Raw genomic sequence first — 24,361 nt, forward strand, 5'->3', positions numbered from 1 at the left:
TAGATTTTTCATACTAACCAATGCAGACCAGAACTGATCTGCTATTCTTTAACTGAATGAATGTGATCATAACATCAAAGCACTGTGAACTGGTACTGATTAATGAATGTTGTAATTTGACTTAAAACAATTAGCATTCGCTCACTGATTGGAAATATTTTCCTTATGTATCAGACACCTGCAAACACTGGGACATCAGTCCGCTTTATATCAAGTCTGAAATACACTTTATGGCTCATTCACCTGACTAGTAATCAACATCTGATCATTCAAGGATTTATTTTTGTACTTCAACAAATTTGTAAAAAAATCGGATTTCTGCATGTTGAGCATTGAAAGAGTTGCAAACACCTTGTTTTTGTCCATCAAATGTATTTAAAAGAAGCAAAAATAAATAAAGAGATAATGCTCTTTAACTGTTCAACCTTGTCATGGTTTTGAAATTAAAATATGTAGGTTCTTGGTCTTGACTTAGTCTAGCATCCCAAAGATCTTAGTCGTGTCTTGGTATTGGTGCATTCTGGTTTATATGAGGATATGAGGAATAGCGTTAGGTAGTGTTGTGGTGGTCAAGACCGGTCTTGGTCTCGAGACCAAATTTTAAAGGTCTTGGTCTTGTCTCGGACTCTGAAGTATTTTGACTCAGTCTTGTCTCGGACTCGGGCTGCCCGGACTCAGGATTTTCCGTCAAGACCGTTCGAGACCAGCACTAATTCCTGCTATTTTTAAACTTTTTTATAATGTGATAATAACACGGAGAAGAACGGGATAAAACAATCCTTTATTCATTATTTAATCCACCCTGTATAATGACCACAACCTTCCTTAATGTGACTGAGTGACGTGTGTGACACACTCATACTTGTGTGGCTACGGTGTCAGTTTGGACCGCGGAGCGCAAGGGAGATATGAACTAATCACCGGTAAAAATCCCAGTAAAACTCCAGAAAACAATCACCAGTAATAAATATTATCTCCCTGGTAAAGACAGTAGCTCTACCAACTGGTAAAATGATAAACTGATGATATTACAGCCTGTGAAGGCTGGATAGGGGACGCACTTACTCTGCTTCTGGGTCCTAGTGCCGGCTGAGCGGTGAAGCCTGTTCCGTTTACCATATGTACTGAGGTCCGTGTGTGTTTAATAAGTCCGTGTGTGGTTAATAAGTCCGTGTGTGTTTAATAAGTCCGCGTGTGTTTAATAAGTCCGTGTGTGTTTAATAAGTCCGTGTGTGTCCGTGTGAAAGTCTGCATGTTTATGCATCTGTCCATCCACTCTTTTCATTATATCCATGTCTTTTAAGGCTTTATTACATAATGTCGGCTGTAGTCCGGGCCGCCGCCATCTTGGTTTATGTCGTCATCAGCGCGTCATCGCCGCAGAGTTGCACATGCACAGAATGAGTCAAATAACTGTAAAGAGGTCTTATATTAGTCTATTTTATTTTTAAAGTGGTGTTTTTTTTTGTGGCTTCAGACTCCAATTACATGTATGTATATAATATGTTCCCCACAATATAAACAGGTTCACAATATTTAATTATTTTTTATAGTTTCTGTTTCCACTGTATCCAGAATAATAATAATAATAATTCTCAACAAGAACTATTGATTAATTTGTCACATGACTGTTCCAGGGTTTGTTTTATTTAGTTTCACATCTACCTGTAGCTCTATATTTTTTACACTGATGACAACTTGTTTGTAGTTTTATTTCAGAAAATTTCACTTTTACAGTTACAGCTGGAAACCTTTGTTAATTGAATATCCTAGTTACATTATAGCAACCAAATTAAACTATATCAACTACGTGAATTAATAAAGATGGCCTGTGTAAAGGCTTTTTCAAACTAAAAAATTATCTTGTGAAATCTGTGACCTGTTGACCTGCACAACTCAAAGAATCAGAATCAAGAATCACTATTTCTTGGCAGAAATACTTTTTATTAAACACTTGCTGTACATTCAGCTGACATAAAAATCTTGTTTTCAAATATGTAGAATAATTGTGAATTTATCAGTAGCAGTAGTAGTTTTAATATTTTAATTAATTTTTTGCAGGCACCTTTTTTGTAAGTCAATTGTATTTAAAATAAACTAAAATTAAAGAGAGAATGTTATTTAACTGTTGAACCTTGTCATGATTTTATTTATTAATACATTTTTTTAAATTGAAAAAAAAAATGTTTATGGTCTTGGTCTCAGTCTCGGCTTGTCTCGGTCTTGGTCTTGACTCGGTCTCGGCTCCCGAAAGTCTTGGTCTTGTCTTGGTCTCGGTGCATTCTGGTCTCGGGCAAGTCTTGGTCTCGGATAGTGTGGTCTTGAACACAACGCTAGCGTTAGGTCAGCTACAGGGTCATTGAACTTGTGTTTAAAAACTGATATTCAAACTATAATCCTTGTAGCACAAAGAGACTACAATAACGAAATATCTTATTGATCCATTTGCAATTTTTTACTAGAAGTGTCAACACATTAGGAACCCAACAGGAGCCCTGTTGGGTTCCTAAACCATCCATGAACTTCTTTTCCTTGTGCTTTATTTCCACTCACTATCAGGTGCCAGAATAAAGAGAGGTGTTATAGATTAATGTTATAGCTCGACAATATATAGAATTACATTGTGTTGTCGGTCCGTGGGTGCACTCACACTGATTTCTGCTGGTGTTATTCTCCGGCTGGTAGGCCGTTGTTTGACAGTGGCTGCTCTGTAATCTGCTTCTGGGGGCTGAGAACGCAGGATGGACTCCTGGGATGCCAACATCTCATCAAGTCTCTCTGTGCAGACAAAAAAAAGGAGACAGCAACTGAAAACTGTGAGACATTAGAAATGCAGTGTCAAAAGTTGATTGGAAAACAGTTTCGGCGTAAATAAACATGGAATGGAATCGCAAAAGTATCAGTCGATTTCCTTGTTGACCACTATCAAGGTCATGGCAAGACATAAAAGGGGGGATCAAAAGAAAAATACCAAAAATAGAAATCAGTGCAAGCGCTTTATCGACACATAGGTGATGCATTTTTCATGCCAGCGTCCATGCCTCAGACTCACCTCCTCTTCTCCTCCGAGCAGAAGCTTGGTGGGAAAGAGATAGAGTCAGTAGAGGAGGGAAAAAGACAAGAACCAGCTAACAGAGGAGACTCTTCTAATAGCCAGGAGGCACATCAAGATAGAAATAACAAAGCAAAAGCTGGAGTTTGCATGAAAAAAGGGTTAAAAAAAAAAGAGGGTTTTGGTTTGTTGGGCAGCTCTTTGGCACTCACCCAATTCTTCCAACTCAGCCGTCATGGACTTGGATCGAAGTGTCAGGGTGGTGCTGGGTGCTCGTTTGGGGGGTGGCGGAGCTGTGGAGAAAAGGCATGGTGTTGAGGCGGATGTCGAAGCTGTTGGAAACCGTTGCTTGGCTTTACGACTCAATGCTTTCTTTGCGTCGTCCAAACGGCCGACCCATCCCATCTTTGCGGCTTTCGTTTTGTTCAATTTGGTCGAATTGGATTCGTCGCGATTGGCCAGGACCTTGTTCAAGCCACAGTTGGACTTAAGTTTCTTCATGACTCGTTCTCCCTTATTCTGATCTTTGTGTCTGATCTTAGTCTTTGTGTCAGAGGAAACAATCCTGTCAGTCCTGAAACTTTTGTTTAAGGAGAGAAAATTATGCATTGTACTTTAATTACGCTGCCTGTCTAGAATTCAGTCCTCATGCATGAGACAGAAATGCACTAACGCACCAACTTGCATTGCATATTCTTGCACAGAGAAAACTCTTCTAGGACAAAATTAGGACATGTGGGCCCACAGATATTTAACAGCTATGGATAAATATGTGCTGCAGCCTTTATACCCCAAAGCATGGGAAGCCTCCCAGTCTTCTTCGGTCTATACGTCTATACACACATGACAAGTGGGGTGTTACCATCCCAGTCAAAGCGGTAAATCTTAGCAACTACAATGCGTCTGTCTCTAAAAAATCAGGATGATGAATAACTGCATTAAAAAGATTGTGATCAGATATTTTCCCATTGAGAATCTGATGCTGCCAGACAGTTATCACAAAGCCACACACACGTAGCCCCCATCTCTACATGCATTATCCATGCCAATTTTCCACTATTACTCCACAAAAGAACTGAAACGTCTCACTCCGTCTGAGCACCTCCATCTAACACTCAATGCAGCATTGTTGAGCGAGACAAATCCCCACAAAATGCCTGGAAGCCTCAGTCGAATACAACTACCACACTGTTGTAAGCAGCTGCAAATCTCTTGTATATTCCCAGATCCTGGCTATTGTCCAAATCAGAAATCTTCTTTTTAGCACCAGCAGCAGCCTGCACATTCTGCAGCACTAACACAGTGCGGGGAGAGAGGGAGGAAGTAGCGAGAGGAAAAACAGGGAAAGAGACTCTGAGGGAGAGAGAGTTGCTGCTGCTGTAATGTAATGCTTAATTCAAACATCCAGCGTAGTCACTATGGCAACGGTGGCGGTAGTGAGGCCATGCATGATGCAGAGAAACTTGTGTCAGCATGTGTTTGAACGTCCAGTGTGACACGCTTCCCAAAGGAGGAACAGAGAGCAGAAAAAGTAGTTCTTTGTTTTTAGGTTTCATTTTATTCTCGCAGATTCTATCTATCCCTGACCTGCTGCAGCAGGGAGTATGAGTGAGTAGGTGGATTGGTAATGTGTCCAACAAATCCATTGGGCAAATCCGAAATGTCATACTTACGTACTATACTCAAACTAAGTTTGACGTCAAAATTAGTATGTAGTGCGTTCACATTAGATAGTATGAAAAAATGGAGTACATGACAAATAACCGGATGTACTGTATATTATACGGGGACATTAGTATGCATGGGGGGCACACTAGTCATACTCAACCAATGGCTAAACTAAAGCTTTACCATTTAAATACATAACAATAAGTGTGGCTGTATTTTGGTTATTATGTTCTTTTTTTACAGAAGAATTTGTTTTATGTCTAAATTTGTTTTGGATCAAGTTGTTCAAGTTCCAAAGGAGCACTGTAAATATTTTCAAACGGCTATAGCCAAAATGTGCATTTTTGTTGTAATAATAACAATAACAATAAAAATAATTAATCAATTTCATATAGCGCTTTTGTATATACTATTATCCAGTGAAAACAATCTATACCTGGTGGATTAAAATAGAGCTGACATTCCTACAGGAAATTAAAGAGACAAAGATAATATAATAAAGAGTTAAAGCAAACAAATCCATTTGTATTATTTAATTCCCTCACCCCTGAGAATCGATAAAAGAATCGGCAGGCACGGCGCTCGGATTTTTTCTCTCCCGGTGCTAAGGGGGTGTGGGATTGATATGTGGGGGTGCTTTTATTTATTATTTTTTTTAAATAATATTACTTTTATAAGAAGTTTCTCATTTTTTCTACAATAAAAGAAGCTGTGCAGCACAGCATATTAGATATAAATGTAGTTTTAACTGAATTTGGTCAAAGAATATTTCACAAATTACTAAGTGACTAAGTTATACAACACCTGACAGCCACTCTTGCACCTGCCAATAATCAGACAATAAATCCAAAATGCAAAACGCACACACACTGTAGTTGTAGCTGGGGCACAAGCAGGGATTGGATTGGAACAGAACAGTTGCTCTGGAACTGTTTAATGTTATTGAACTCAGTAAATTAATAATAAAAATATTTTAAAATATTAAATAAAATGCTCAAGGAGCTTAACTGGGGCTACACAAATTCTTGACGGGACTATAGCGCAACTGAGCCCCGGTGTAGCGCCATCCCTGAGAATTGGTAAGGAATCGAATCGATAAGCAGTATTGATAATGGAATAAGAATTGCTAAATTCTTACCAATTCCCATCCCTACATGTGACTGATATCTTTATGTTTGTTAGGTGCACATCCAGGTGTGGCGTATGTGTGCATACACTTTAATGTGTACGCACATTAAAGTTCCTGCAAACATGTTAACACGTTAACGCGTTAACACTTCTGCAAGCATACATGCGGACATGACTTGTGCATTGTGCCTGTGTACCCATTATAAGTCAATAGACAATGTAGATCAGACGTGCAGATGTGCAGGGTACGCGTTCGTTGGACTGGTGCACTTGAATTTAGAATGGATCCATCCCCCATACACACACATAGTGCAAAATAATGTGTTTTATTAGGCACAGATCTTCTAATAAGTACATTTAAAAGATTTTAGGCCAGATTTGTAAAAACAGTGGAGGATCGCTATGAATAATCACACACACACACACACGCACGCACGCACGCACGCACGCACGCACGCACGCACGCACGCACGCACGCACGCACGCACGCACACACACACACACACACACACACACACACACACACACATCAAGATATGACACGAAGACAACAGAAACATGTTAAACTTGGTCTAAAGCCATAAACTGAAAACTTTTCTCACAGACTAATCATCATTTCTAACACGTATAATTTTTTATATTCTGTCAGAAAGCCTTAAGTTAGTGATAAAGTTTCTGAAATAGTTTGCGGCAGAATAAATCTCATGCAAAAATATTTTTTTAACATATTGTGAAGGTGAGAGTTATTCTTAGCGAGGCAACACTTCTCTTGTTTTTTTTTTTTACCTTTCTTACGAACAACTTCCTCTGACTCCGGTTTGCGTGTGACCGACACCACCTTCATCAGCAGTCTGTTTCCTCCTTGTCTGATCAAGGACACCACCTGTTTGTGTCCCACCTTCACTACGTTCACACCGTTCACCTTAGAAAAACACATCACAGATTCTTTAAACTTATAAACATTGTGACCCCTTTGACGTGTGCTGTTTTTTTTTTTTTTTAGCACACTAGCTTTCTAAATCACATATACAAACAATAACAAATTTAATGACATCAAAATAAATCTAACATGTTAGTGATTAACAGTAGATGTAAAATCCAGACTTGTCACACATCTTTATGAGTAAAAACTGTTCCTTTAGAACCAATATCATATACGTTAAATGCTAAATTGTTAACATTAATGCTGATCGCAACAAGAAGAGCAGTTTGGTTTTAAAACGTTTGCTGTACAAGGTGAAAGATTGACATCATGAATTCAAAGTGCAAAACTATTTAAATGAATGACCACTTTGACATATGACCTCTAATAGCAAAATGGCTAGTCTTTATTTGACTTTATCATATGATAAAATTAAATTATATTATAATACATCAAATATCACATTACATTTTATTTTATTATATCATATTATTACATTATAATAATACCCTGAAAAAAGGAGCAAGCGTGTCAGAAATTGGATATTATAATATTATTATATAATTCATTATTATAAATATATTTTTATATCATATTACCATATATTGTATATTTAATTGTTAATATTATATAATTATGTATTACAATATATCATTAATATATTCTATTCTATTCTATTCTACATCATATCACATTATTATATTATGTTATATGAATTATTTGAATTATCAGGTAACACTTTATAATAAGTATCCGTTAAAAGTAGTTAATAGATCATTAATAACCTGTTAGTTAATGAGTTATAAATTGCTTGTTGAACATTTGCTAACCATTGGTTAAGGATTTAAAACTGTGTCTTAGAGATAGCCAATAGACAACTTACAAGCTGTTAGTTAAGAATGTATAAATTACATGTGAACTGTATATTAATGATTTATAACTACAGTTGTGGAGATCAGTATTTGATAAACTGCTGATTTTTCAAGTTTTCCCACTTCCAAAGACTGGAGAGGTCTGTAATTTTTTTTATCATAGGTTCAACTGTGAGAGACAGAATATTCACAAAAAATAACACACATTATATGATGAATGGAACACAAGTACTGAGTACAGAAACATTTGTTAAGAATTACAAATGTTAGATGTTTCCTTTAGTTCTTGACCAACTTATATAAATTTATCTACGTCAGTAAATGAGGAATAGTTGCAAGTTTAGAATAACATCCCATAAAAAAATTAACTGATATTTAAAGGTAAAGTGAACAATGTTTTTTGGCTTCTAATTCCGGGTGGATCATCAAGACTATTGGTCCTCCTAGTAATCAATCATTCTGGTCATATGTTCATGTACGTGCTCGTGCTCGGTGCGCATCGGGTCCTTTGAAAATGGATTTTCACTTATCAGCGGCGAGTCTGACATACAGTAGTGGGAAAAGTGCAAATCTTCTTTTGTATGGTAAGCTAACTATACCTTTAACAAGTACAGTGGGTCCAAAAAAGTATTCAGACCCCTTTACATTTTTCACTCTTTGTTTCATTGCATTTGCAGCCATTTGTTCAAATCAAAAAAGTCCATTTCATTTCTCATTAATGCACACTCAGCAAATTTTGCAAATTCATTAAAAAAATAAAAACTTAAATATCACATGGTCATAAGTATTCAGACCCTTTGCTGTGACACTCATTTAACTCACATGCTGTTCATTTCTTCTGATCCTCCTTAAGATGTTCTGCTCCTTCATTGGTGTCCAGCTGTGTTTAATTAAACTGATGGACTTGATTAGGAAAGGCACACACCTGTCTATATAAGACCTTACAGCTCACAGTGCATGTCAGAGCAAATGAGAATCATGAGGTTGAAGGAACTGCCCAAGGAGCTCAGAAACAGAATTTTGGCAAGGCACAGATCTGTCCAAGGTTACAAAAGAATTTATGCAGCATTCAATGTTCCTAAAAGCAAAGTGGCCTCCATAATCCTTAAATGGAAGACGTTTGGGATGACCACAACTCTTCCTAGACCTGGCCGTCCAGCCAAACTGAGCAATCGTGGGAGAAGAGCCTTGGTGACAGAGGTAAAGAAGAACCCAAAGATCACTGTGACTGAGCTCCAGAGATGCAGTAGGAGAAAGTTCCACAAAGTCAACTATCACTGCAGCCTCCACCAGTCAGGGCTTTATGGCAGAGTGGCCGGACAGAAGCTTCTCCTCAGTGCAAGATGTATGAAAGAACCTCATAGAGTTTACCAAAAAACACATGAAGGACTCCCAGACTATGAGAAATAAGATTCTCTGGTCTGATGAGACCAAGATTGAACATTTTGGCGTTAATGCTCTTCACAGGCCAATACAATCCCAACAGTGAAACATGGTGGTGGCAGCATCATGCTATGGGGTGTTTTTCAGCTGCAGGGACAGGACGACGGGTTGCAATTGAAGTACAGAGATATCCTGGTAGAAAACCTCTCCCAGAGTGCTCAGAACCTCAGACTGGGCCGAAGGTTCATCTTCCAACAAGACAATGACCCTAAGCACACAGCTAAAATAACAAAGGAGTGTCTTCAGAACAACTCTGTGACCATTCTTGACTGGCCCAGCCAGAGCCCTGACCTAAACCCAATTGAGCATCTCTGGAGAGACCTGAAAATGGCTGTTCACCAACGTTCACTATCCAACCTGACAGAGCTGGAGAGGATCTGCAAAGAAGAATGGCAGAGGATCCCCAAACCCAGGTGTGAAAAACTTGCCAAGAAGACTCATGGCTGTACTAGCTCAAAGGGGTGCTTCTACTCAATACTGAGCAAAGGGTCTGAATACTTATGACCATGTGATATTTAAATTTTTCTTTTTTAATAAATTTGCAAACATTTCTACATTTCTGTTTTTTTTTCTGTCAAGCTGGGGTGCTGAGTGTACATTAATGAGAAAAAAAATGAACTTTTTTGATTTTAGCAAATGGCTGCAATGAAACAAAGAGTGAAAAATGTAAAGGGGTCTGAATACTTTCCGTACCCACTGTAATTAGCAAGTAGTTTACTATCTTATTCATGATCTATTACAAATGTATAAGGTATAGTTATGAATCATTAATATACAGTGAACATGTAATTTATAAATTCTTAACTAACAACTTATAAGTTATCTATTCCCTATCTATAAGGCATAGTTATAAATACTAACAAACTGTTGGCAAATATTCAACAAGCAATTCATAACTATCTATGATCTATTACCTTCTTATAAGGGATAGTTATTATAAAGTGTTACCAATTCTCATTTATTAAACATGTGTGTTACCTCTATGAGGAAATCCCCCGTCCTTAGACCAGCTCTCCAGGCGACTCCCTCCACATCCACAGACTCCAGATACTGCAGGGCGGGAAATGCTGGGGTGGGGGTGAACTCCTCAATGGGGGTCTCAGCTGATGAGAAAAAAGAAAGAAGAATAAACCTACAGTTAAATTGACACCATTTAAATGTAATACAGAACATTTATTTGTTAATATTCTGCTGTGGCAGTTCATTTTCTCAGCACGACCACAAACAGAAAAAATTTATTAAACGCTGCAGAAGAACATTTGGAAAACCCCGGCAGTTGAGCTATTTTTGCTCTACTTTAATCTCCTCAGAGGATGACATGAATTTATTAAAACTTCCCTTTAAGCTTCACCAAAATTATTAAATTAATACATTCACTCTCTGTGTGTTTTTTTCTGCTTCTGCTCCTTGATGAAAGCTGTTTGAGTATATTAGGTAGCGAGTTTCTGGCGCATCCAAAACAATATAAATAATGCCTTTCAAACATGTGCTCACACACACACACACACACACACACACACACGCACACACGCACACACGCACACACGCACACACACACACACACACATGCACACGCACACACAAAATCTTTGAAATGTACTAATTAGAAGATCTATGCCTAATATAACACATTATTTTGCACCATATTCATTTTATTAACTTTTAAAAATGGGACTACTTTACAGTTTTAGAGCCTGTGTTCATCCATCTTGAAATCACGTGATTAATGATGTCACACGGCCCCACTGCCCCATTGTTTTCTATTGGAGTGAAGCATTCAGCAGCTTTATAGATCATTTAGCAGTTTTTTCAATCAAAATGAAAACTTGTGCTGCTTTTAGTTACTCTTAAAAATCAGGAAAAATTAAAGATGCCAATGTAAACCTTTTTTGTTTACTAAAAGAGGATAAAAACAGTTTTGACCCAAAAAATAATCTATGACCACAGGGGGTGACAGGTCCATCTCTGTGGTTTGGTAGTAGACAATGAAACAGAGAAGAAGCGCTCTCCTAAGGGACCTTTACTCTCCCTTAAACAGTGCGTGGCTGACGCTCTGGTGGCTAAAGTTCACGAGTAATTACTGTTGAAGGACTCCTACCCAAAAGGACTTCTATTCTTGCATAGATCTTCTAATACAGGGGTGTCAAAGTCATTTTAGTTCAGGGGAAGTAGTTTGACCTTAAGTGAGCCGCAGATTTTAGGCTGGAAAATGAGCAATTTCATCATTAATGTCCAGAAATGTGCACTTTACACAACTTATAAATTATACTTAAAATGAGTAAGGCACCGACAATGTCCAGGGAAGAAGTGACAGATACCAGTCTGTAGAATTTTATATTTTAAATACAATTGAATTTGTGACAAATTTTCATTTAATTTGGGGGAAATTGTGTGAAATAATTTGAGGAAAATTTAGTTCTTAGAACAAACTACATTTTAAAATGATTGCAGTCATGTGATAAAAGCGTGCCAAAATTGCAATCCTCCAGATATTGTAGAGTTTCATTAGATGTTGTATTTAGAAAAGTTGAGATATCTACAACTGAAATAATTGGAAATTTAGGCAATAATTGACGTTTCTTCTGTTTTATTAACTTTCTCCAGCGGGCCAAATTGGATGGTCAAGAGGCCCCCGGACCTTGAGTTTGACACATGTGTTCTAGTAAGTAAATTTCAAAGATTTTAGGCTACATTTGTAAAAACAGTGGAGGATCCTTTAAAGGCTATCAAGGAGTAAAAGAGAGGCTGAAAAAAACAAAACAAAAAACAAAACAAAACAAAAATGAGCAGAGTAAGAAGCCAAGATCGCAGAAAGTGAGTGATGGAGCAGTAAAGCACACAGCCTCACGGCGAGGTGCCTGAGAACGGTTGCCGTGGTAACCGGCATGGGGTAGCAAGAAGGGTGCTTGGCACGTGCGTGAGTGCGTAAAACAAATTAGAGGTGATTTCAGTTAGGTATGAAAACGTTTTGCATAGGAACCAACATCAAAAAAGGGATGAAGGAATGTGAAAGATGCGACGGAGAACAGAGAGGATGAAGAAAAAAGGAGAAAGAGGAAGAGGAAGGAGCAAGAGAATATCAAAGGAGGAGAAGCAGGGAGTGGAATGTGTCTGCGCTAGAGCTCCACGCCGTGTGTGGAGAACAGATGGGACGGCTCGCTGACAGCTCAGCCAAGGATGACGCTACCAAAGGGGCTTCACACACACGCACGCGCGGGCACGCACGCACGCACACACGCACGCACACACACGCACGCACACACACGCACGCACAAGCTGGATTGTTGACCCAAGAAGGTTGTGTTGTCAACTCCCACAGTAACACAACAACAGAGTGAGCACACCTGTGAGTGCTGAGGACAAGAGGTGAAAGAAAGAAAATAATGGATTACAAGTACTCATGTTAATGTAATTGAGTTGCTTTTATGGGTACCTGTATGTTTTAGAGTATATTTACAAATCAGTCATTTTAATTCACTTAAATATGTTTTAAAAGAAGAACTGAGAATTCCAGGTGCCACAGTGGGGGCAAGACACCTCACCCACATTGCCCAGTATGAGTGTTGGTGTTGTTTTAACGGTCTCGGACTCGGAAGCATCTTGTCTCGGACTCGGGCTGCCCGGACTCAGGATTTTCTCTCAAGACCGTTCGAGACCAGCACTAATTCCTGCTATTTTTAAACTTTTTTATAATGTGATAATAACACGGAGAAGAACGGGATAAAACAATCCTTTATTCATTCTTTAATCCACCCCGTATAATGAGTGTGTGTATGTGTGTGGCTACGGTTTCAGTTTGGACCGCGGCGCGGAAGGGAGATAGAAACTAATCACCGGTAAAAATCCAAGTAAAACTACGGAAAACAATCACCAGGAATAAATATTTGCTCCCTGGTTGAGATCTAACAACAGGTAAAATGATAAACTACGGGAACGCACTTACTCCGCCTCTGGGTCCTAGTGCCTGCCGCCCGGTGAAGCCTGTTCCATTTACCGAGGTCCGTGTGTGTTTAATAAGTCCGTGTGTGTCCGTGTGAAAGTCAGCATGTTTATGTCTCCGTCCATCCACTCTTTTCATTATATCCATGTCTTTTAAGGCTTTCATTACATAGTGTCGGCTGTAGTCCGGGCCGCCGCCATCATGGATTATATCGTCACCAGAGTGTCATCGCCGCAAGTCGTGCAAGCGCAGAATGAGTCAAATAACTGTAAAGAGGTCTTATATTAGTCTATTTTCTTTTTAAAGTGGTGTTTTTTGTGGCTTTAGACTCCAATTACATATTTGTATATAATATCTTCTCTACAATATAAATAGATTTAACTATTTTTTATAGTTTCTGTTTCCACTGTATCCAGAAGAATAATAATCTTTCTCAACAAGAACTGTTGATTGATTTGTCACATGACTGTTCCAGGGTTTGAGTTTGTTTTGTTTAGTTTCACCATGTTTTCAAATATGTACAATAATTGTGAATTTATCAGTAGCAGTAGTAGTTTTAATTTGTTAGTTAATTTTTTGCAGGCACCTTTTTTCTCCGTCAAATGTATTTTAAATAAACTAAAACTAAAGAGAGAATGTTATTTAACTGTCAAACCTTATCACAAGTGTATTTATTTATATATTTTTTTAAATTTAAAAAAAAATGTTTATGGTCTTGGTCTCGGTCTCAGTCTCGGCTTGTCTCGGTCTCGGTGCATTCTGGTCTCGGGCAAGTCTTGGTCTCGGATAGTGTGGTCTTGAACACAACACAACCATGAAGGCTGTCTAATACAAAGAGGTCAGAGCACATTAGTCCAGTTTTAAAGTCTTTCCAGAATAGACTTCTGTATAAATGTAGTCCAGAATACATCAGTGAGATGTTAGTCAGGTCTCTCAAATCTATGGACACAGGTCAGATAATGGAGCCCAGAGTTCACAGCAAACATGGTGACGCTGCTTTTAGTTGTTAAGATACAAAGAAGTAGAACAAACTGCAGCAGAGCTGAAGTCAGCATCACATGTGAAGATTTTTAAATCCAAGTTAAAGGCTTTTCTTTTTCTCTAATGTGTATGACTGGGAGGGAGATTTTTAATCATGTCATTGTTAATTTAATGTTTTTACTTGTGATTTTAAATGAGTTAACTGCTAATTTAAATGTCGTTATTTATTTTTAAGCTGTTGAATGTTTTCTGTTGCACTTTTTGATCATGGAAAGCACATTGAGTTGCCTTATGTATGAAATGCGCTATACAAATAAATTTGCCTTGCCTAAATCATGACACCTTTCTAGTTGAGTTAGGTAGGGTTAGGGGTTAGGCAGGGTTAGGGTTTAGGGTTAAAGTTAGGTAAGGTTAGAGATAAATTTAGGGTTAGGGGGATAGGCAAGGTTAGGGGTTAGGGTTTGGGTTAGGTAGGGTTAAGGTTAAATTTAGAGTTAGGGTAACAAAGGGTTAGGGACGGGTTAGCATAAAGGTTAACACTTAATGACAGCCTTCATGACACCTTATTGATGCTAATGACCGGTGTCATGTCAAAATAATGACAGCGTAATGTCAGCCTTATGTATACAACTTCAAGTAAAGCATTCCCAGTAATTCTTTACATTTCTACACCCAACCTTTACTGAGTAAATTATATATATATATTTTTTGTTTTAAACTGATCAAGGGACATTTGTGAAACTACAAAAAAATTAAATGACCATCACATCATAGCCGACAAACCAGATTAAATGTAAAGTGCCGCTCTAAAACAGCATTGAATGCTGGTTATTTTCTCAGAAAATCGCCAGAAGAAGAACTAGCTGCTGCTTATGTGGACCAAAGTGAACCATGGACAGTACAGGAGATGAGATAGTCCAGAGGAAACACTATAAGAGAGAGGGGCTGATGATGATGATGATGATGCTGCAAATCCCTGGCACTATCTTTCTGACATATTTGCATTTAAACAAAGGAAAAGCGACAGTATCATAAAATAATGTAAACTTTGCCTACATTTTTAGGTTTATACATGAGATGTTTAATGTATGCAAGGAAACCGTAACAAGATTTATTACCAAAAGTACTATTTAATTGAGCTACTTTTCACTTGTACTTGAGTATTTTATGTATGACCTACTTGTACTTGAGTACAATTTAAATGAAGTAACAGTACTTCTGCTTGAGTAAAATATATCAGTATTCTTTACACCTCACCTTTGGCTCCTCGCAGCACAAAACCAAAGCCTTCGTTCTCTTTCTTTTGTAAAACAGCATTCTTCTCCTCAATGATGTAGTCACTGTGAATGGAGGAGCAGAGAGACGGCAGGTAAGAGTCTAACACCATCACAAAACCAGGAAGGAATGCAGCAAGAAAGAAGGAAAACATGATGTTGGTCAAGGCAGACAAACACGACAAACAGATAAACCCGTAGGGAAAACCAACCACTGTTAAGGGACCCATGTTAAGCTAAATTGACTGTTCTGTGCTTTAAACATCATAAAGTGCTATTAGGGCTTCATACACATGCCCAAAGTGTTTTTTTCATTGATTACCTCAATCGTTAGTTCGAGGGTGATTTTCTCCTTTCTTACTGCAGCTCCAATTTGATGACACATTCCCACTTTGATGACAAATTTGACGCGGCATTGTGCTGGAGGAGCCACGCCTCCAGGAAGCTCTCTGCCGTGATTGACATTGATAAACAGACACGCTCTCGAAGGTGAGCATTTCAGCGTTCTTTGCGCAGTGCTATGTGTGTATTTTCTACAGTCTATGTATGTACCGATGAAGGCCCCGCCCCCACGCTCTGTCTTGTGTTTATAAAGCAGCATGAGCTCGGCTACGGAGTGGGTGGGCAGAGGGTGGACCATCCTCTGGCCCTACATCACCGTGCGGGAGGAGGAAGTCATTGTCCCGTCTATAGACACGCCCACTCATGAATATTCATAAGTAGGCCGCAAATCAGCCGTTTGAGTAAAGTTGCTCAGAAAGTGACTTTGGGAAAAATAAACATCAAATACTATGTTTTTGGGGTTCTTAGAACAAATGGAGATGGGTGAAAAATAGCATAATATGGGACCTTTATGCAGGGTTTACCACCGGCCACTAGGGGCCACTAGGAGACATATCATGCTTTTAAATCCTTCCTTTTTACATATAAATCATACAGTTGTGGTCTATATAAAGCAGAACTGCAATGCTTGGGTCTGAATTCCTCATTATCATAGCTCCACAGGCCCCTTTTCTACCCCTTTTCTGATGTGCTTCTGAGAGCAACTCGTTTTGAGGATTTGCTGAAAGACTTTGTCTGATTGAGGGTTCAATTCTTTCTATCTTTGGAGACGATGAACAGAGCACTTAGGTAAGCTGTAAATAACGCTAAAAGTGTGATGATAAGACGTCCCTGTCATTGTTTTGTTAGCTTTAGCAGTTGCACCGTCTTCATATGTTAGCGCTGTGTGCTCGTTTTAGATCCTTGATGATATGGCCTACGTGATTTAATTTAAGTCTAAAGTTTTCATTAGTCATTTCATTTTGCCGTTTTTGTCTCCGAAAGGACTGTATTAAAATGCATTTTGTGACGTTAGCTTGGCACTAGCGTTAGCTCGGTGCTTGTGTTAGCTCACTTTTTAGGGTTCTGCAGGTTCATCACCTTCATTTTCATCTCGCTCCGCCGGGTCAGACTCTGGCTCGAACATGTAAGGCTGGATGGACAAGTCTTCCGTTGTTGACATTTTGTAAATAACGTGTGAATAAACATTTTCTGCACCGCTAGACAATCGTATCTCTTCTATCAAACTACAAAAATGGCCGAACAGGGTAAAGTTGAACCAAGTGTCACCTCTTCAACCTGAAGAGGGGGCGGGGTATGGAGTGTCTCATTTGCATTTAAACAGACCGCACCAAAACGAGTTGCTCTCAGAAGCACATCAGAAAAGGGGTAGAAAAGATGTACTCAGTTTTAGTTTACTATTGCGTACACTTTACTAGCAAAGCAAAAAGTGGTACTAGTACTACTAGTTAGTCATATACACTATGCTACTAAGGCGCCTGGAAAAGCAATTTTCATCTTACCATTGGCTTTCAAATATATTCCAACCAGCTAGGGAGCTGGATTTGGTTCTAATCACTCCTACTTAATTTGCATTAGGTCAACAAGTACTACTAGTGAAACCTTTGGCTTTACTTGTACTACTAGTAGACTAAAAACAGTCTACTGGTACAAGTGGTGAGATTTTGCATTTACCAGTAGTACTGGTAAACATACATTTTACGAGTAAAGATCTTTGGTTTACTAGTGGGTGAGTAGACTTTATATTGAAGTAATATGTGTCACTAGTACTACAAGAAGTATGCATTATATGCTAATAAGAGGGTGGAGAAAGCAAATACAGGTCTCTCACTGCCTTTCAAAAATATTACAGATTCGGGCAAAATTTTAACCAAAGATAGACCTTAGGCCATGGAAGATTCCATTAAACTTTGGAAGGGATCAGGATCAATAAACTGATTCTGGATCAGTTTGAAAAATTGAAAAATTGCAGTCAACATTGGAAGGAATTAAAAACTTCATGTTTATAACTGACCGATCTTCATTAAATTTGACTCATACGGATTGGATCCGGATTGCGTATTTCATCGCAATATCTCACAAAGTTGGGGCTACATAAACATTTTGACATACTGTATGGTTTTTAATAGAGATATACTATACATTCAAAGTGTTTATGATCATGGTTCTGCAATCCATATAAATGACAATATCTGGTAAAGGGGAGATTTGGTGCTGGTGGAGGTTTGGACTCTTTAAGTGCTTCTTTTTCTTCTTTGTTTACAATATCACCTCATGATATCAAAGCTAAAGGATTAATGACGGGAACACCATGTTCTCCAGCCTATAATTACAGCACACAGAAGCAGAAGAAACTGTGGACTTTCCTTTGCTTTTAAAGGAACCGATTTACACTCAATATTCCAACCATTTTCTTACAGAAATTAGATTTTTTGGATTTTCTTTTGTTTTGCATGATAAATTCTCTAGCTTAAAGCTGAGCCAGATAAAGAGAAGCTGAGGCTCAGGCAGCGATTCTGTGGGTGTCTGCGGTGTCATTAGTTCACTTTCACTTCACTCTCTCAGACTATACAGGACTCCTCATATTGGAGCCAAGAGAACTAAACTTTGACAGCAGCTGGCTCTCCAAACTTTTAATATAGGCACAAAATTAAACAGCAGCTCAAACAAAGACTCCTGTCACCTGTCCATCATGCTTTCATCTCCGCTAAGATGATTGTTGTTTTTCACATTGTGCCAACATTACCCTGTAACGACTATTGACTGCTGAAGTGCTTTATTTAGACAGTTAAACATAGTTCAAAGTGTGTAAATAAGGATATGGTATAGGGCACCTGTGTCAAACTTAATGCCTGGTGGCTGAATACAACCCTTTAGAGCAGGGCTTTGCAACCATTTCAGCCCACAACCTCCAAAATTAAAGTGCCAGAGACCGGGAGAACGTGGTGAGGGATTTTAAAAACCACAAAAATTGGTTAAAAGTCGCAAATTAGAGTGGCCAAAAAGGGACAGAAAAAGTGGTAAAAAGGATTTAAAGTGTGAATATTGGAACAAAAAGTTTCAACTGGCAAATAATGGGCATGACAAATTGTGAATGTTGTTAAATTGGCAAAAATAAGCGTACAATATTATGAAAAGAGGTTAAAAATGACAATAAAGGGTCAACATATGTGACATTAGGTGGGAAATGTGGTGGAAAGGGTTTATAAGTGTCAAAATTTTCTTTATGGTGGAGAAAATGTGCAAAAAAGATAAAGAAGTGGCAGAAATTGAAGCAAGAAAAAGTGATATATAATATTCTGAGTTTCATGAAGGCATCTGGCGACCCCTTCCCAGTGTCTTGCGATCCCTAATGGGGTTCTGACCGCAAGGTTGAGAACCCCTGCTTTAGAGCAGAGAATTTAAATTGAAGATCCTGCAGGGACTGCTATCACTCACTTATTGCTTTTATATCATCTAAAACCTCACATACATTTATAAATTGAAGTGATAACTTGGGCAGATTAATGTTTAAATTGCTCGTTTTCCTGACTAAAATCTGTAGCCCAGCTGAGATCAAACTGGTCAATATTTGGGCCCTTGAACTGAAATCAAATGACTTTGACAGCCCTGATGAAGGTGATAACCTGAGATATGACAATGGGAACATGTAAAGCTAGATTTCATGTTCTCTGCAGGAGAATCAACTTTTGACAACATGCAAAAAACACAAAAAAAGCACCCAAAAAAAAGAAACATAACGAAAATAAAAAAACAAAATAAATAAATGTTGCAGTGTGAACATAGGTCAAATGTATTTTAAACCCTTTGGTGCACCGGCCAACCTGTGTCTATAGATGGCAGCAGCTGCACAAATCCATATGTCATCCTTTTACTGTCTTTAACTTCTTAACCTGAGAAAGGTGTGTGTGTGTGTGTGTGTGTGTGTGTGTGTGTGTGTGTGTGTGTGTGTGTGTGTGTGTGTGTGCATGTGTGTGTGCATGTGTGTGTGTGTGTGTGTGTGTGTGTGTGTGTGTGTGTGTGTGTGTGTGTGCATGTGTGTGTGTGTGTGTGTGTGTGTGTGTGCGAGAGGCAGTGTAGAAGCACATAGGAGGAAAGGCCATACCTGTATGAGGTGAAGTTGTCATAGGATCCCACAGTGTAGTGTCTGAACAGTCTTTTGGTTCTGTCCTCTCGCGTTTCTGTAAAATAAATTTAATGCATTTTTCAATTGTTGATCTTCCAAAAAATGTTTTAGGTTCTGCAGAATATTATTAATAATACATTTTATATTTACATTATAATGCACTTTACTTTCGAAACAAATCTCAGAGTGCAACAATGGATGCATATAGATATTCACTTTTTGTATTCCTCAAATATACATTCATATTAATTATTGATGGTGGAATATTACACGTAATGTACTTTAGGACACTAGTACATATCGTCATCCTATTGTTTACCTTATAATGTAACCCTTCAGTGTATTTAAACACTCTGCTATAGAGACATTTGTGCTGTTTTCATGGATTGAAGTTGTGCCAAAACAATGGCAGATGTCGATTTTGTGCCTTTACACAAAAACAGATATAAATCCAGTTCTTTCAGATACTTTGTGTGAGGGAGAAATGTCACAGCAAGCGTGAAATAAAATAGATCAATGTGAGTGAGTACAATGTGTCGGGTGATAATCCTGTCAATCTAACGTTGTGTATTAGTGACAGCTCATCCACAAACAACAACTCGCTGAGACACAAAAGTGAAGTCACACATACACCAGAGGGCAATGGTACGTGGCCTAGTGGTTAAGGAGGCGAGCTTGTAATCAGAGGGTTGCCAATTTGAATCTCACCTGGGCCATCACTGTGACATGTTGAGCAAGTCCCCTAACCCTAAACCCAGGCACCACATCGTGGCTGCCCACTGCTCCTCAGGGATGGGTTGAATACAGATACTGTGAGTTTTTAACCAAAACAGCACTTGGCGAACTCCTTCAATCACGATTAGACAAAACATGTAAAATAAGATAGTGGATCTTATTGTTGTCTGGTCATAAGGTGGTCAACCCCATATCTCTTCTGTTGTTTTGTCTTTCATGTCTATTTATTTATGCATCCTTTGATGTCGAGGGAAAGATTGTTTTGTCACAATTTCAGTCTAACTTTGAAAGCACAAAGTACTAGTCTGGAAGAAAGAAAATTGAAACAAAAGTGTTGCAATTAACATAAAAAAATGCATCATTGTGCTAAGATATTGTTACTTAAAAAAAACATGAAGTGTTAAAAATACACAAAGGGCTCTCAAAGTGATATTTGGGTAAAACGCTGCATGATTTAATGCTTTTTCTCATTCAACACAACAAAAAATCCAAACATCCAAACCTGTGAAATAATGAAAGGTGGTAAGAATGAGGTGTGTGTGTGTGTGTGTGTGTGCGTGTGTGTGTGTGTGTGTGTGTGTGTGTGTGTGTGTGTGTGTGTGTGTTTGTGTGTGTTTGGCATCATCTGATGAAAAAGTGTGAAATTCGACTCATGCATCATTTCTGACGTTTCCGTACAGCCAGGAGCATCTGAGAGCTCTGATAGCACAGATAACCTCCACTCCACTTCTATTTCTGTCTTACACACACACACACACACACACACACACACACACACACACACACACACACACACACACACACACACACACACACACACACACACACATACATACAAACCATCAAATTCACATTTATACGGAGAATCCTGTTGGATTGATTTGTTTTAAAGGGCCCATGTTAAGCTAAATCAACTTTTCTGTTCTTTAAAACATCATAAAGTGCTATTAGGGCTTCATACACATGCCCTAAGTGTTTTTTTCATTGATTCCCTCAATCATTAGTTAGAGGGTGATCTGCTCCTTTCTTACTGCAGGGTGAGCACAAACACCTCGCTCCAATTTGATGATGTGTTCCCTCTTTGAACAAAATTGACGCGGCACTGAGCTGTAGAAGCCACGCCTCCAGGAAGCTCTCACATGTAAACAGACACACCCATGAAGGTGAGCAATTCAGCGTCCTTCGCGCAGTACTATGTATGTATTTTCTACAGTCTATGTGTGTACTTGTGAACGCCCCGCCCCCACGCTCTGTCTCATGTTTATAAAGCAGCATGAGTTCGGCTACAGGGTGGGTGGCCCTACGTGCGGGGAGGAGGAAGTCAGTGTCCCGTTTATAGACACACCCACTCATCATAAGTCAAATCAGCCTGTTTGTGTAGAGTTGCTCAGAAAGTGACTTTTCAGAGGATAAAACTCTGGAAAACATGCGAGTTTAAGACAATAAACCTCAAATACCATGTTTTGGGGTTCTTAGAACAAATGGAGATGGGTGAAAAATAGCATGACATGGAACCTTTAACACACAATGCTTCAGGTGTTGTGTTGATGTTGGTGAATCATGGTGTTGTGTTCAGTGGCAGAAGAAACTAACTTTTTTGCGCGTTTGTGTTGTTTACTCCAGGAGTTGGTGAGTGTAAATGTAGATGCGGGGTTTGTAAGCATTTCAAAAACAGGGAACTTTGTTCTCTCACAGAAGAAATCGTTGTGGACATCCATGTGCTGCCTTTCTCAATGCCAGGGAAAATTACACAATCACCTTTAACAATATATTTTTATATAATAGCTTATTTAGTATTAAAATACTTATTTTGGAAGTCGCTGCTTTCGCTACTTCTCACAACATGTAAAGAACAGTTAAATGGATTTCTGAGTGTGTCCTAACCCAAACCTTTCCCTAAACAAGCCACTCTACAGACGTCACTAACACGTGCTGTCCCTTACAGGAGAAAAAGCCAAATGTGTGACGTGGAGTGCAAGTCACGTCTATATCTAAATCTATTTACAGTTTTTACAGTGTATGTACTTCCATGGCAGTGACGTGCAGTGACCACTAGGGCTGGGTAGACACGTTGCAAATCGAGACCACCAATGACAATTTCATATGTTTCTGCTGACAAGTGTTAATTCAATTCAAATCAACTTTTGTATAAAGCAATTTCCAACAAAGTCATCTCAATGCGCTTATCAAAATATAAAATTCATAATAACAAAGAAAAAACCCAACAGGATCCACATGAACAAGCATTTAGCCATCTAACAAAATCAACATCATAAACACCATTAAAGAAAGATAAACATTATTCAATATAGCCTCCATATTCTCCCAACAAGATATATCTCATGACACGGCAGCACATCCGTTGTCTGTGTTGGAAACACAGAAACACAGAGAAAATGACAACAACAACAACAACAACTCAGAACATCCTCAGTGAGGAGCATCCACAAAGCCAATCCTTCCTTTTGTTCCATTCACTGTAGAAAGTATATAACATGTTCTGACCTTATTTTTGCTGAAGCTCTGGTAGCTCAGGTGTTGGTCTCCATCTTTTAAAAGCTGTCGTTTTTCCTCAAAAAAAAGTTTCTCTATCATCTCTTGAGCTGTTATCCTGACTGTAGTGTTATCCCGCCCACTAGCTAGAGAACATAGCAGCAGTGGTCACATGGCATCTATTCACTAATGTACTGTGAATTTACGTATAGCATTTAGCATAGCGCGGTTACGGCCAAAGGCAGCATGCGCAAACACGTAAAAACACGCAATGGGAACGGAGGCAGAGGAGCAACGTGCCTTTGGGAGGGGGCGTGGCCTCCCTCTGCCTTACAGCGGAGTGAGACTGTGCAGCTTTTCCAGGAAATAGCGCTGTTTAGTAATTTGGGCTATGAAACGCACAAAATGCGGACACTTTCAAACGAATAGGTGCTACTGGAAATGGAAAAATAAATTATCTTTATTATAAAATAAATTATTTATAATTATATTATAATTAAAACAAATAATCAAAATGTCAATTCACCCTTGGGTAGGCACTGCCTTCCTAGCCTACCCTGACGACACGTCACTGTTCCATGGTTAAATTTGTCTTTGGTTTTCATGAAGTACGTATAAATCTTTACTGACTGCACACAGCACAGCTGAGCTCACAGGGCCACGTCTTATTCTCCTCTTTGATCTTTCTGTGTCCGTTCATAAAGTGAATGACCCAAATATAACAGGGAAGGTTTTTATTTTCCTTAACGAGAAGAAATTAGTCAAGCTCACAGTATGGCAGTGTGACAGGAAGGACAATGTAGAAACTCACTTTAAAAAAAAACTCAGGGATCACATTTCAGTTCATATTAATTAAATTTTAGTTTTAACACAAGAACAACTGCCATGTTGTTTATATTATATAACCTAGAAAGCATTAGGATTGATAACAGAACAAATACAATACAAATACAGAACAAAAGCAGTCACGCTCTCCTCTTTGATTTACAACTCTTTTTTATTTATCTGGAAACACTTAAGTCTGTGTATTAATTCTACATTAATTCCATGATTTTCCATAAATAAATAATATCTATTACAAGCTTCAGTCTTAAGTGAAAAAAATTGATTAATCACAGAATTTTTACAGAAAATTGTGCAGTAAATTGGTTGATTACTTTTATAATCCATTGAAAGTCCTATTTGTAATGCTAATGTATTTAGTTAAACTAGTAGATTCGTGCAGATCATTGCTGTGCACAAAATGTCACAAAAAAGCTTGAAATTCAAAATAAAATACAGAACAAAAGCAGTAACACTCTCTTTTGTCTTTGACTTACAGCTTTTTTCTCTTTAATATTTGTTATAAATCACAAAATAATCTTAAATGCTTGTCATTTGGGGAA

General features: G+C 38.4%; 1 protein-coding gene across 1 annotated transcript in view; it reads right to left on the reverse strand.

Moving 5' to 3' along the window:
- Positions 1-24,361, reverse strand: part of shank3a (SH3 and multiple ankyrin repeat domains 3a) — a 245,538-nt gene that overhangs the window by 11,079 nt on the left and 210,098 nt on the right. Inside the window, 7 exon segments of the mRNA XM_028449494.1 lie at positions 2,651-2,778; positions 3,053-3,076; positions 3,265-3,345; positions 6,635-6,770; positions 10,064-10,188; positions 15,264-15,346; positions 19,728-19,803. Coding sequence (XP_028305295.1) covers positions 2,651-2,778; positions 3,053-3,076; positions 3,265-3,345; positions 6,635-6,770; positions 10,064-10,188; positions 15,264-15,346; positions 19,728-19,803 — 653 coding nt within the window.

Source organism: Gouania willdenowi, chromosome 6 (assembly GCF_900634775.1).
Source record: "Gouania willdenowi chromosome 6, fGouWil2.1, whole genome shotgun sequence".
Classification (NCBI taxonomy): domain Eukaryota; kingdom Metazoa; phylum Chordata; class Actinopteri; order Blenniiformes; family Gobiesocidae; genus Gouania; species Gouania willdenowi.